This window comes from Hemiscyllium ocellatum, chromosome 30, assembly GCF_020745735.1.
Source record: "Hemiscyllium ocellatum isolate sHemOce1 chromosome 30, sHemOce1.pat.X.cur, whole genome shotgun sequence".
In the NCBI taxonomy this organism is placed as follows: domain Eukaryota; kingdom Metazoa; phylum Chordata; class Chondrichthyes; order Orectolobiformes; family Hemiscylliidae; genus Hemiscyllium; species Hemiscyllium ocellatum.
Genome location: NC_083430.1, coordinates 11,758,643 through 11,773,257, shown reverse-complemented (window position 1 = coordinate 11,773,257; position 14,615 = coordinate 11,758,643). Strand labels below are relative to the sequence as shown.

At 40.7% G+C, this 14,615-nt stretch overlaps 1 protein-coding gene across 2 annotated transcripts; it reads right to left on the bottom strand.

Annotated features, from left to right (window-relative positions):
- Positions 1-3,821: 3,821 nt before the first annotated feature.
- yrdc (yrdC N(6)-threonylcarbamoyltransferase domain containing) lies at positions 3,822-13,761 on the bottom strand. Of its 2 annotated transcripts, none has more exons than XM_060847317.1 (6): positions 13,534-13,761; positions 11,691-11,904; positions 9,781-9,895; positions 9,191-9,310; positions 5,939-6,081; positions 3,822-5,485 (listed from the first exon to the last, which is right to left on the bottom strand). In XM_060847317.1, the coding sequence occupies exons 1-6, from the start codon at positions 13,727-13,729 to the stop codon at positions 5,425-5,427; spliced, it is 849 nt and encodes a 282-aa protein (XP_060703300.1). In that variant the 5' UTR covers positions 13,730-13,761; the 3' UTR covers positions 3,822-5,424. The 2 variants fall into 2 exon arrangements, with proteins under 2 accessions (XP_060703300.1, XP_060703301.1); XM_060847318.1 differs by having other exon boundaries at positions 3,824-5,485; positions 11,691-11,886.
- Between the last annotated feature and the right edge of the window lie 854 nt (positions 13,762-14,615).

Here is a 14,615-nt window from a genome sequence, read left to right as displayed (position 1 = left end):
CATTTACATTTTTCTTATTCCTTAATTCCAGCCAAATTCTCATTGAACTCTGAAACATCCTTTCTCTTTAAGGATGCAATGCACTACTTAAGCAAAAGCATCAGCCCGCTGTGTTTTTTAACCCATTTTATCTTTTTTGAACGCCTTGTAAATGAGGAATATTTAACACCAAATACCTGCCCTTCCTTGAACAAGTTCTCTGTTTTTACCATACCATACTTCCACCTGGCAGTGCATGCCTTAATCTATCCAGTCTTATTAACTACACTCCTTGCATTCCCATATACATGGTGTAACTCTGATTTAGACAAATAAAACAAAAAATGCTTGGCTGCTGGAAACCTGAAACAAGCAAAAACAGAAAATGCTGGAGAGAAAACAGATGATGACTCTGAAGATGGGTTAATAGATATCCAAGATTCTTTTGTTTTATTTGTCTAAATCAGAGTTACACTACGTACTTGGGAATGCAAGGAGTGCAGTTAATAATGTTGGGGGGAATAAGGCATGCATTACCATATGATCTGGCAAAAACAGGTTCAAGGTCTCTTGTTCAAGAGAAAACAGATGGTGGCTCTGAAGATGGGTTAATAGATGCGAAAGGTTAACTCTTTTCTCTCCACAAATGCTGTCAGATCTGCTGAGTTTCTCCTGCAATTTCCATTTTTGCTTGTTTCTGACTTTCTCCCATACTCTGACTCCACACATTAGTTTACTATTCTCTCCAGTGTCATCTGCAAATCTTATTTTACGCACCATGGCATTCTTTTTTAATATTCTCATCTTGCTTTCACAGCCCTCCCAAGTTGGTTTAAATCTTTTCCAAGAGCACAACAGAAGCAGCCTGCAAGGAATTCAATCCCAGCTACATTCAGATGTAACCCATCTAACATGTACAGGGTGCCATTCTCCCCAAAGTCAGTATCCCAGGAATCCAATTTTTTTAATCCTGCATTATTTTTCCAGACATAAATAATTATTGTATCTTTATATTTCTGCACTCACTTGCACATGGTTCTGGGAGTAATCCCGCATTTACTATTAGGCAGGAACTGTGGAGAGTATATTGGGAACAGATATTCTCAGGGAAATGCACGACAGAAATGTGAAGGTTGTCTATGGAACACTTGCTGTAAATGCTGAATAAGTTTGTTCCACTGAGGCAAGGAAAGAATGGTAGAGTAAAGAACCCTTGAATGTCAAGAGATGTGGAACATCTAGTTAAGAAGAAGGAAGCAAGGAAGGATCTGACAGGGCTTTACAGAGTTACAAGGTAGCCAGGAAGGAACTGAAGAATGGATTTAGGAGAGCTAGAAGGGGGCATGAAAATGCCTTGGCAGGAAAGATTAAGGAAAACCACAAGGATTTCTACACTTATGGGAAGAACAAGAAGGTGGCCACAGTGAGAGTAGGGCCAATCGGGGATAGTGGAGGGAACTTGGGCCTGGATTTGGAAGAGGTAGGACAGGTCTTTCATGAATACTTTGCTTCAGTATTCACTCATGAGAGGGACCCTGTCATTTGTGAGGACAGCATGAAACAGGCAGATACGCTCGAACAGATTGATGTTGAGGAGGAGGATGTGCTGGAAAGTTTGAAAAACATTAGGATAGAAATGCCCCCTGACAAGATATACCCAAGGTTACTACGGGAAGAGATTGCTGCACCTTTGACGATGATTATTGCATCCTCACTGTCCACCAGATGATTGGAATGTGGCATATGTTATTCCCTTGTTCAAGAAAGGGAATAGGGATAACCCCAGGAATTACAGACCAGACAGTCTTGCATCGGTAGTGTGCAAGTTATGTGAGAGGATTCTAAAAGACAGGATTTGCGATTATTTGGAAAAGCATAGTTTGCTTAGATAATCAGCATGGCTTTGTAATGGGCAGGTCATGCCTCACAAGCCTTACTGAATTTGTTGAGGATATGACAAAAACACATTGATGAAGGTAGAGCAATGGATATGATGTTTATGGATTTAAGCAAGGTTCCCCATTGCAGGCTCATTCAGAAACTAAGGAGACATGGGTACAGGGAAATGCTGGACACAAATTTGGCTGGCCCATAGAAGACAGAGAGAGTAGTAGTAGATGAAAAGTATTTAGCCTGGAGTGCGGTGACCAGGGATCTGTTCAGGGACCTGTACTTTTTGTAGTTTATATAAATGAATGAGGGAGTGGAAGGGTAGGTTAGCAAGTTTGCCGATGACACGAAGGTTGGTAGAGTTGTGGTGTGTGGAGGGCTGTTGTAGATTGCAATGGGATAATGACAGGATGCAGAGCTGGGCTGAGAAGTGGCACATGGACTTTAAACCGGGAAAAGCGTGAAGTGATTAATTCTGGAAGGTCGAATGTGAATGCAGATTACAGGGTTAGAGACAGGATTCTTGGCAGTGTGGAGGAACAGAGGAGTCTTGCAGTCCACGTCCAGATTCCGAAGTTGCCACCCAAGTTGACAAGGTTATTAAGAAGGCATATGATGTGCTGGTTCTCATTAGCAGGGGGATTGAGTTTAAGAGCCATGAGGTTATGCTGCCACTCTATAAAGTCCTGGTGAGACCACACTTGGAATATTGTCTTCAGTATTGATTTCCTCATTATAGAGAGGCTGTGGAAGCTCTACAGAGGGTGCAAAGGAAACTTACTAGGATGCTGCTTGGTCTGGAGGGCAGATTTTATTATGAAAGGTTGAGGGAGCTAGGGCTTTTCTCATTGGAATGAAGAAAGATGAAAAATGACTTGATAGAAGCATACGAGATGATGAGGCATAGATAGACTCGATAACAGAGACTTTTTCCCAGGGCCAAAATGGCAATCACGAGGGGACATCATTTTAAAGGAAGGGAGTGTGGTGCTGTGGAAAAGCTCAGAGAATGTTCCACCATCCCCTACTCGACTCTAATCTCCAGCATCTGCAGTCCTCACTTTTGTATAATTTTAAAAGGTGACTGAAGGAAGATTTAGGGGAGAAGTCAGAGGTAGGTTCTTTACATAGAGAATGTGGTGTGTGTGGAATGTACTGCCAACAGTGGTAGCAGAGTCAGATAGAATAGGAACATTTAAGGAACACTTGGATAAGCACATGGAAGACAGTACAATGGAAGGTATGGAGGGTAGTTTGATCTTAGAGTAAGATAAAAGGTCGGCACAACATCAAGAGCCAAAGGGCCTCTGCTGTCCTATGTTCACTTGCCTCCCCTTTCATCAACTCACACAATCTTCCAACTCCGTACCATAGTACCAAAACATTATGTTTATGACATTTTTGCCACCAATCTCCATAAATTAACTACTGGCTGCTGTTGTAATAGAATGGCATTTGATTGAAGACTAGTGGAGACAAATCAGAAATCCTGAAATTTCTCCACCGGCATCCTGAATAGGACGCTACTTCTCTGGTGTTTTACACTAAAACACTTTCTCGAATGATTCTTTGGAGAAATTGACATATTCCGTCAGAATCAGAAACATAAAAATCAGATCTTCCGTATAGGAACTTTGTAAAGTCATGCATTACAGAGTCCAAAATAAATTTTCTCCACAGATTAAACCTTCTGCTTTTAGTATGCAAATACCATTTTTTTTTAAAAAAAGCTCAAGAAAAATTAGCACAACTAACCATACCTGAGTTCAGAGGCTGTGTGGAATTAAAAGCCAAAAGTTCTCGGTTGATATACTACCTCAACCACAAAAAAACCCCATCAACCACAAACAAAATACAGCAAGGAAACCCGCTTTTAAAAAATAAAAAATTGATGAAAGCATCAGTAATTTTCAGGTACACATTAAACTTTATTTCTGAATATTGTGTTAAACTTGAACTGAAGCTATCTCAGTTCAGACAGAAACAAACTGTAGCTCAAATTGAATATGACTGCGTGAAAGTATCCTTTTATGCTGAAATGTTTCTGTGACTTTTACACTGTAAAATCAATGATATAAATCTAAAAATTTATGATATTTATTTGAATTTCTTGTAACCAAAAGAAATTAATGCCCTCTAAATCTGAACTTATTTAGAAATTAAAATGTGGTGGAATTCCAAGAATTCAATATATTTAGTTTTCAATTCAGCACTGAACCTCATCTTCAATGTATAAATTTACATTGCTGCTCAGAAATGTGTTAACTTGTCAGACATGATTCAAAGTAACAGCTTTAGACAATTTCAATTGCTCTATTCTTTTTCATTATTCCAGATGCCTTTCATATTTTCACAAGGATATGCAGAGGTTACAATATTTAGCACTAGCCTCCCCACAACCCCTTTTTATGGTGTAATGTTACAGAAGTTCTTTCCAGTAGCAAGGTGTCAAGGTTAGGAGAGGATGCAGATGGCCAAGATCAATGGATGATCAATAGGACAGGAGGCACAGGATCAATGTCCTCCCTCCATTAAAAGGCAACCATTAACTACAGCATGAGAAGGGACACATGAGCGGGAGAACGCAAGCATAAGAATGAGACAGAGACCAAGAGATAAAAAGACAAAATTAAAAAAAACGAGGAGAGAAAAAAAAAATGTATGCCAGCAGCTACACCTATTCATTAATCTCTGATCTTTTGATTAAAAATATATATTTATTGAAGGGCTGGCCACAAGTATGCCCTCTTTCTCAGATCCAAACAGAAGGAGAGATACCTTCCTGCTCTCCACCCTTAATCATCACAATGTGGGAAAATAGCTTCAGCTTGTTTGCTTGTCCTTACTGAAATTACACTTGGATCCCCACTTCTAATTAACTGAGAGAAGTTCTATCTTATCATAGCACACTTAAGCATCACCATTTATTCTAAATGAAAAGAAAATGAGTAACTAGACTTGAGGTAGAAAATGCATTTGAAGCTCCTTCCAACAATTCTATCGTTATCAAAGTTCAAACTGAGCTCCTATTTAATATTTCCTCAATTTATGACTAATTCTGAAACAATACAGCATGAAACGAGAACAAACTTTAAAAAAATGCCCTGTATAGGACTCTACCTGCAGGCAAATTGCAACGTACAAAACAATGAAAGTCATGGTTCATGACTGGCAAGTAAAAGAATACAAGTGTAAATTCCAGAGCACAGCTTAGTCTTCAGCTTCATTTGCCAGAAGATTTCCTGAAGTGACATTCAACGAGTAAGAGAATAGGCAGTATAAATTCTCAGATCATAACATGAATTTTCTTGAAATAGCATTTCACTTCCCTCAGTTGTATGATGGCAGAAAAACATCAAAAAAAAAATCAATCATCACATACAACATGTAGGGAGCAATGTGTGCACAGTTGAGTCAATAAGATTAGGGACAGATGAGTTCTCTGGACTCAAACTTTCCAATAAGAACAGATATTTAGACTGACATGGAGTCCATATGTATTCAGAAATTTGCCTTGTATTAAAAAAAACACTTCCAATTTTGTTTTGAATAGATCTAGGACTGGAAGGACAAGCCATGCTTATGCTGGAGAACTTCCACGGTGGCATTAAACGCACTGTGTGGGGATAAAAATAGAGAAAAAATATAATCAATTACATACTCTTTCAGCAACTTTGCCACAAACTGAAAAATTGTATTAAAACATTTACTTTACTGAATCATAAAGTTTATTACCCACTGCTGTGCTGAGAATCAGTAAGCAAAGGGACAAATTAAGACAACTGTTAAAATAGGGGGACAATCAAGGATTTCTTTAATTGCAATGAGTTGTTCTCACCTGGAGCACACTTTCAAACCAGCAGTAAAGCAGATTGAACCGTAGATTTTACAAAGAGATTTAGATACATAATTGAAATGTAAAAATCTGCAGGACATTAAGAAAAAGCAGAGAACTGAATCCAATTGGAAAGCTCCTATAAGAACTGGCATAGGCATGAAAGGAGTCCTGAGTTCTATGATTCTACTGAAGAGAATAATCATGAATCAAAACTGAAAAGGGGATGCTTACCAGCCAGGCCTGATGATGCTGTATTTTCCCGGTGTTCCCAAGTTAATCACTGTTGATCCCAACCGACATTCTGGCTTTGTCATATCACCAATCGGCCCACCGTCAACAACAAGACCCAACAAAGGCCATAGGTCCCGAAATTCCTAAAGAGGGTCAGAAGAATTTGGATCTTGTGAAACATTTTCCTTTCTGCTTGTAAGTTTTATCAGATACTGATGTCAATCATTCTGACTGTAAGAAACAAGAATAGGGGAGTGCATCACTGCAATGCTGATTCACATCCAAAGTCCGCAGTTCAAGTTTATCTTAGTCTGAAAGAAGCAAAATCTGATGTATTAATGGTAAAGAATTTGCAAAACTACCAGACTTAGTGACTGAATGGCCAACTACTTGCAGAAAAAAAATGACATTTGGTAGAGCTGAAGCGCTCTTAGGAGGAAGTAACAATAATGGGAGCTTCACCTTGATTTGATTTATTTATGGTCATGTGTCTTTTGTTACAAAATAGTGAACAGTGTTGCCATAATTACAATATAAAAAACTAGCATGGTCCCTGCTTGTGCAGTGTGCAAACTCTGGGAAGACTGTAAAAAATTTGAGAGGTCAGGGAAGGACTTTACTTGAATAGTGCCAAGGTTGATGGATTACTCAGGAGGTAAAGATGTCCTCTTTGACGCAGCTAAGGTCAGGAGATTTGGTAGGATGCATTTAAAATCCTGAAAAGCTTTAAATAAAGAAAACCAGCTTTTGGTGACTAATGGGTCAATAAAGGAGGATGGAACAGGTTCAAGGTGACTGGCAAAATAAGTAGAAGCAATGTGACAAAAACTTATCCAAGTGGTTAATATTTGTATTGCGCTGTTTGATAGTGTGGTCAATATAGTTCAATCTATAGTTTCCAAAAGGAAATTAAATAAATGCTTGAAGGAAAAAAAAAATTACAGGAATAAAAGGAATAGAGCAAATAAAGTTAACTGGATCAGTTCTGAAGGAGGGTCACTGGACCCAAAACATTCACTCTGGTTTCTCTCTAAAGATGCCACCAAACCTGAGTTTTTCTAGTAATTCTGTTTTAGCTTTTCCAAACAAAAACTGGATTATTCTTTGATAGAACCAACATACACTCAATGGAACAAATGGTGTCCTCCTGTCCTGCACTATTTTAATTTTTAAATCAAAGGACTGACACTGACATGGAACATCAAAACTGGCTTCATCCTCCACCCTATCCTCACCAATGCAAAATATCCCTCAATTTCACAAGGGGAGGAACTTGCCACAGACCTAAAACCACCCACGACAAGGACTAGAAAATTAGGTAATGGAAAATGTCATAAGTAGGCCAAATACATGGTGACAGAAGTATTACACACTGAAAACTTCAAGCTGAATGTAGAATTCCACAAGAAACTCAGTGATAAAGTTTTTTGACAAGATTGGTGGAATCCTGTTTTTAAATTAATTGGAGCAACTGTTAATTATGCAGACTCAGCCATCAACAGATCTTGCATGTTCATTTCCATAAGTGAAGATTCAGTAATATGAGAAAGGAAGGCAGGTGATACAAATACAGGTGATGAAGGGAAACAAAATGTGTCTTGCAACAGACTCTTAAATAACTTCAATGCAATATTCAAATTATTGCAGGCTGATTTTTATCTAGATTACTTAGTGTGGAAACAGGCCCTTTGGCCCAAAAAGTCCACACCGACCCTCCAAACAGCAACCCACCCAGACCCATTTCCCTACATCTAACACTACGTGCAATTTAGCATGGCCAATTCACCTAACTTGCACATTTTTGGACCGTGGGAGGAAACCAGAGCATACGGAGGAAACTCACACAGACACGGGGAGAATGTGCAAACTCCACACAGACAGTTGCCGGACGTGGAATTGAACCCAGGTGTCTGGCGCCGTGAGGCAGCAATGCTAACCACTGTGACGCCCTATTTCACATCAAACAAGAGATCATTCAACTGAGACTTGTACACTTTCAATTCAATCATAGCTTACCTCTGTCTTAGTTATAGATACCCACCCTTGGGTCAATACAAAATGAGCTTGTTCAACAACAAAAAAAATAAATCTCGCATTCAATTTCAAAATAGTCAACTGACCTAGTTATAAGTGCTTTTTGAAGGAAGTGAATTCCAAGTTTCCACTACCCTTCATAACAGGAAGTGTTCTCTGATATCAGCCCTGAATTTGAAGTTTTCACTGCCTTGTTCTACTTCTTCAGTGAAAGAAGTTTCTCTCACTCTATGTAAACATCTCATTTAGGTTGTCCCCTTACCTTCTAAATTAAAAAATCACAAACCAATTCTGTCCTCAATATCATGCTCATGAATGTATGCTGCACATGCTCCAAGGTGAACTTGCTTCATACCAATTCATATCAAAGTCCCCTTATCCTGCAGCTGGAGCATAATTTGAAAAGTGTACAGATAAATGTGTTTTCTTTTTAAGTTTAATTTCTTGAGAACTATTACGTAAAATTCTCTCAGTTTACTTCACAATTTGAGCAGAAAACATTTTTCTAACCATTCCTCAATACGGTTCTTTGATATTCACATGACCTTCTCTGCCTCCGTTCCAAAATAAGGGCATTGCCTGTTCACCTCCTTGATCACAAACGAGTTCAATATATTGCTTGGGCTGCTTAAGTCAGCTTTACAGGGGGAGTTTTTCCCGTTTCTATTTCTAACTAACTCACCATACCCCACCATCAGAGCTATTCATCAGTCATTCAATATGGGTCTTGCAAATGTCTAATTTCTCAATTCTTTCATTATCTCATCCTTCTATCACTCAGTGCCTTGTGAAACTAATTAAGAGCTGCGATTTCCTTCCAGCCAGATTCCATAGAAAGTTCAAAGAACAAGTCAAGTGCATCGATTAACAGCCCATCTGTCACATTCAACACATGCTTTGTCACATCCTCAATGGAAAATGGTCAATTGAACAATAGTGGAAGGTTATCAGAATCCAAAATGCGGTGAACAAGACACTGTTTTAAGAAACCACGATGATAAATATTTAGCAAAGTTAATGCAAAAGCAACAACAGGCAGTTCCTGATTTACACATTTATGAACACAATCCCATACAGGGCTGTATTAACATTAAATATGTGACATGAATTCAAGAACGAAACCTGTTTGCAATGCAGTAACTGCCCATAATCCACAAAGCAAAGTACACAAAAAGTTAAGGTGACTTTGTAATAGTCACTATTAATAAGGATACCCACCTCTGTTGTTAGTGTGCTGGTCTGAGAGCTGAGGTTGGCACTTGTCAAAGCTAGAGGTTCACCACATACCTCTGCAAGCTTCTGAATAAATGGATGCTTTGGAATACGTACTCCCACCAACTGCAAGTAAAATAAATAAAATGAACACAACAAACTTATTCAGCATTTCAAGGTGATAGCAATCATAAGACCTAAGAGTTCAAGGCAGAGAAGCAGAAGCAGTAAGTAGCAACATTTGGACAGACATAACAGGCAGGGAAGAGAGGGATGCGGACCATGTGTAGGCAGATGGGATGAGTTTAGAATGGCATCATGGTTCGCAAAAATATGATTGGCAAAAGGGCCTGTTCTGTGCCGTACTGTTCCATGTAGGCCTTTCAATCAAGTTCTCTCTGCCACTCGATTGCTGATCTGATAATTATCCAGTCCACCATCCTGCCTTTTCTCAGTAAAGTGATCAAATATCGAGTAACAGGCATTCTAAATGAGGACTCCTTTAAACTGGTTTTAATTTGAGTTCATTGGTTCTCCGATAAACATACAGCAAAGTCATGTGATCAAACAAAACAGATTATTCAATTCATTCTTACATCAGTGAAAGGATTCAAATCTTTGTTCAGTTCTTCTGACCGCCTGAAGACTAGCGTTACAGGTCCTGGCAGGAGATCTCTTAATACCTGATCAGAAACAGTGACCTTACAGTACCTGTGAAAATAAAAGGAAGTCCTCAATCCACAAAATATTCACAGACCAGTATTTTCCATATGAAAGGCTGGTTAACCTTTCATAAGAGATTTTAAGAATAAAAGGCCAACGAGTGTCCTTTTCAGATCAATTAATTCCATCCCTTTGCCATATTATCCAATTGCTTCTTCACTACACCCCTCTCCAAATCATAAATTATTTTAAATCCACTTAAATTATTGGGTTTCCCTTTTAATTGATTTCCCTATTCCACAAAGATTTCAGTTGACAAATTCTACTCACTATCCATGCTTGCACCTAACAGAGAACCCTTCCTCACACAAGCCAATTTGTTTGGATCAAATGCCCACTTATTTCATCATCTTGAAAACCTTTCCCAGGCTATTCCTAGATTGTTCCTTTCCAAAACAGCCTGATTTCCCAAAACTCGTATGAGAAACCAAATCAAATATTTAAGGTGTTGTGAATTACAAACAGGAATTAAAGAACAGTCTACAATCATACAGATTCATAAAAAAGTATAATTAAATATTAAACAGTACTTTTACATCTGACAAGGATCGACAGTAGGCCACTTGGCTCTTTGACCTTGCTGACATTCAGTAAGATCATAGCCAATCTGATTTTGGCCTCAATTCTAATATCTTCAATCTTTCATCTCTTGGAAATCAAGGATTTACCTACCACTGCTTTAAAAACATTGAAAGATGCTACACTCACTGTCTTTTTAGGATTTCCAAAGACAACTTTCAGAGAGAAAAAAAAAATCTTCTTTTGTCTTGAATGGACAGCCCCTTATTTTTAAAAACTTTTCCCTCTAGTTTTATATTCTTCAAAACAGGAATTCCTTTCAACATCCACTGGTCAAGTTCCCTCAGGACCCAATACGGTTCAATTCAGTCAGCTTTAACTCTAAATTCGATCTAGCTTTTGCTCACAAGGCAATCCACCCATCCCATGTATTAGTCTGGTAAACTTTGTATGAACTGCTTTTAACGTATTAAGATCCTTCCATAGAAAGTGACCAATACTGTACATTGTACTCCAGATGCAGTCTCACCAACACCCTTTATAAGTGAGGCATTACTTCTCTACTCTTGCAATTGAATGCCCCAGCAATGAAACATAACACTACTAGCTTTCCTAATTACTTGCTATTCCTGCATGCTAGTCTTCTGCAATCCATACACTAAGATACTCCGATCTCTCTGAGCCGCTCACAATTTCAATAATTTCATTTTGTTTGTTTTAAATTCTGCCTGCCAAACTAGATAATTTCATAAGTTATATTCCATTTGCTAGATCTTTGTCCACTTACTTAACCTGCCCAATACCTCGGATGCTGCCAGACCTGCTGTGCTTTTCCAGCACCACTCTAATCTAGACTCTGGTTTCTAGCATCTGCAGTCCTTGTTTTTACCCACTTACTTCACCTACCTACTCCCCTTTGTAGTCTATGACCTCCTCACAACTTCCTTTCCTACCCAGCTTTGTCTCGTCAGCAAATTTAGCTACTATACCTTCAATCCCTTCATCGAAATAGTTTATAAACTGTCAATAGTTAAGACCCCACACCGACCCACAGCTTACCACTCATGACATCCTGAACTGGCCAACCTGCCACCCATTTATTCACACCTTCCGTTTCCCTGATAGCAAGCTGATTTTCTATCCACGCCAAGTTGTTACCCACCCAACGCCATCAGCTTTTAGTTTCTGCAATAACCTTTAGGGTGGCAGCTTATCAATGCCTTCTGACATTTTTAAGTCCACGACGCTCGATTCTTGTACTCACTTATAAATATCTTCCACGTGACCAACACAAATAGCCAAAGGCTTATCCTCATTGCGTCCTTTGATTTCATAAATCCTTCGGATGGCTTCAGAATTCTGTGCAAGGCAGGTGATTCCATAGATGGTATCTGTAGGAACTGCCACTACCTGACCACAGTGGAGAACCTTTACAGCTTCTGTTAAGGCATCTTTCCAATCTGGGGTAAAAAGGACAGCTGCATAAGAAAGATGTGGATTCATCAACGTTTCACTGGTGAACACAAGCAAGTAACCACATGCATGTTGAAGCTAATGTTCTCATACAACAACCTCAAACAACTTGAAAGTCAAAAGCCACAACCCATCAGCCCTTTGACAGAAAAGCAATACTCAGTTTCCATGCAAAAGAGCAAATAAGAGGATTGATGATAGGATGGAGTTGTGGTTCTGTTCGCCGAGCTGGAAGTTTTTGTTGCAAACGTTTCGTCCCCTGGCTAGGAGACATCATCATCTCCTAGCCAGGGGACGAAACATTTGCAACAAAAACTTCCAGCTCGGCGAACAGAACCACAACAACGAGCACCCGAGCTACAAATCTTCGCACAAACCTTGAAGATAGGATGGAGGCCTGGGAAGTTAAGTTAACAAAATGTTAACAGCTATAAAGAATAAAGGATAGAGAAAAATAGGTCATATCCAAATGAGACATTACTTCCTACATAAAAATCTGGAGAGTTTATCATGTCAGAATTAAAAATCAATGACAAAGACCAATCCAGCAAAGTAAAAAAAGGGAAAGAAAACAACAAAATTGAAACAGTGGCTTTGATCTAAAGTTGCTGAAAACACTTAAATCCAGAAGGCTGGAGAATGTAGAGTGGAAACAGAAGGCGCTGTTTCTCAAGCTTGCATTGTACTTCATAAGAAAACAGCAAAGAGGCCACATACAGAAAGATCAGCATGGAAGCAACAGAGAAACAAAGACAAGCCACCAAAAACTTGGGATCATGCTTGCATACTTAGGGATTAAATTCAGAATTTTACTTTTAATTACAAGGGGTATAATTAGCAAAAGCTAAATTCTGAACAGATATCAGCAAATTCTTCCCAATTGGACCTCTGATATCAGCAAATTCTTCAAATAAACACATGAATTGGACCTCTGGCTGCAATCCAATTGTTTATGAAAAAGTTGGAATTATTTCAGTAATTTCTGCATTTGGAGTAGGTAGAACCTTTTTAAAACAACCTGTTCAGAAAATGTAATAGACCAATGGAAAAGGCGGGGCTTGAGCCCAGAGCTTCTGGCTCAGAGGTAGGGACACTACCGCCATGCTGCAGAGTTCTGGCTGGATTCGAAATGTTAACTCTTTCTCACACACACCACACGTGCTACCAGACTTGCTGAGTTTCTTCAGCATGTTGTGTTTTTTTGTTTCTGGCTTCCGCCAGGCGCAGTGTTGGTTTTGTTTAACCCCGGGCTGGGGGGGGGGGTCTGAGTGGAAATGATCCTCCTCATTGACCTGTGTTTGCAATTGGAAATGCAGCTGCTTCTGAACGGGATGGGTTAGTGTGAAAGCAGAGGGCTGGCTGGGGGTGTGCGGGGTTCTAAGGTAACGTTTACAGGTTACCTGGAGGGTGGCTCTGCACTACCCTCTCTCCGTGGATGATGCAACGTGCAGACATGTGCTCGGGGCCTAGGCCTGGGCCTGGGCCTGGGCCTTCCTCACCTTCCCCCACCCCCCCGGACTCGGGTTGAAGCCACCCCCCCCGCCGCGTACAAGACGGGGGGGGAGAAAGAGAAGAGGCCGTCCCTTTAAAAGGTGGCCCACCCCGCGCGATGGCAGGCCGCACTCCCCGCTTACCTCCTACTCCACCCCGAGGCTGCGGCCCGAGTGCGGGCCCAGGTCCCGGCGGCGGCAGAAGCAGCAGGCGGCCCGGGACGGGAGCCTCGGCTTTGCCCCGGGCCCAGTCCGGCTCCTCGCCGCCGCCAAGGCCGCCCTCCACCCCCCGGCTCCTCATGAGCAGCTGGAGGAGCAGCCGCCGAGGCCGCGTCACCATGGAACCGGCTCCATGGCAACCCCGGCTCCCGTTACCAGGGCAACCGCCGATTGATTGACAGCTAGGCGCGGCGCAGCCGCAGTGAGGGGCCAGTGCTCCGTTCCCTGTTGGAGCTGCAGCATCGCTCAGAAAGACATTACATCTAGGAAAGGAATAAAACAAACAAACACAGGCCGTTCAGCCCAACTAAATCCTGTTAGTCAACAGGAATGTCCACCTGTCCCTTCTATATTTAAGGGGAAGCATATGGGGGAGAGATAATTAAGGCGACAATGAGGACTGCAGATTAGAGTCAAGATTAGAGTAGTGCTGGAAAAGCACAGCAGGTCAGGCAGCCTGCAAGGAGCAGGAAAATCGATGTTTCGAGCAGGAGCCCTTCATCAGGAACTCATTTATTGTCACTTGTACCGAAGTAGTGAAAAGCTTTGTTTACCAGCAGTCCAGGCAAATCATAATAAGCCAACAAAAGGTTCAGGCACGAGGTAACATTGCACAAAAGTTAGCAAAAATCAGTGTTATTTGAGGCTAGAGTCCATTCAAATGTCTAATAATGGCCAGGAAGAAGCTGACCCTGAACCTACTGGTGGATGTTCATGCTTCTGTGTCTTCTGCCTGATGGAAGAGATTATTATCAGGATGTGATGAGTCTTTGATTTGTTGGCAGCGAGCCATGTAAGTAGGATCCATGCATGGCAGATGGGCTCCCATGATGGCCTGAGCTGTGCACACCACCCGCTGTAATTTCCAACAATCCTGGGCACAGCAGTTTACATAACAGGCCATTACACACCCTGGACACTATGCTTTCAATTGTCCATCTGTAGATGGAAGGGAGGTTCAAGTATAAACATTGCTATGGAATTTTTGGGCTCTTTCTGTGCCATGT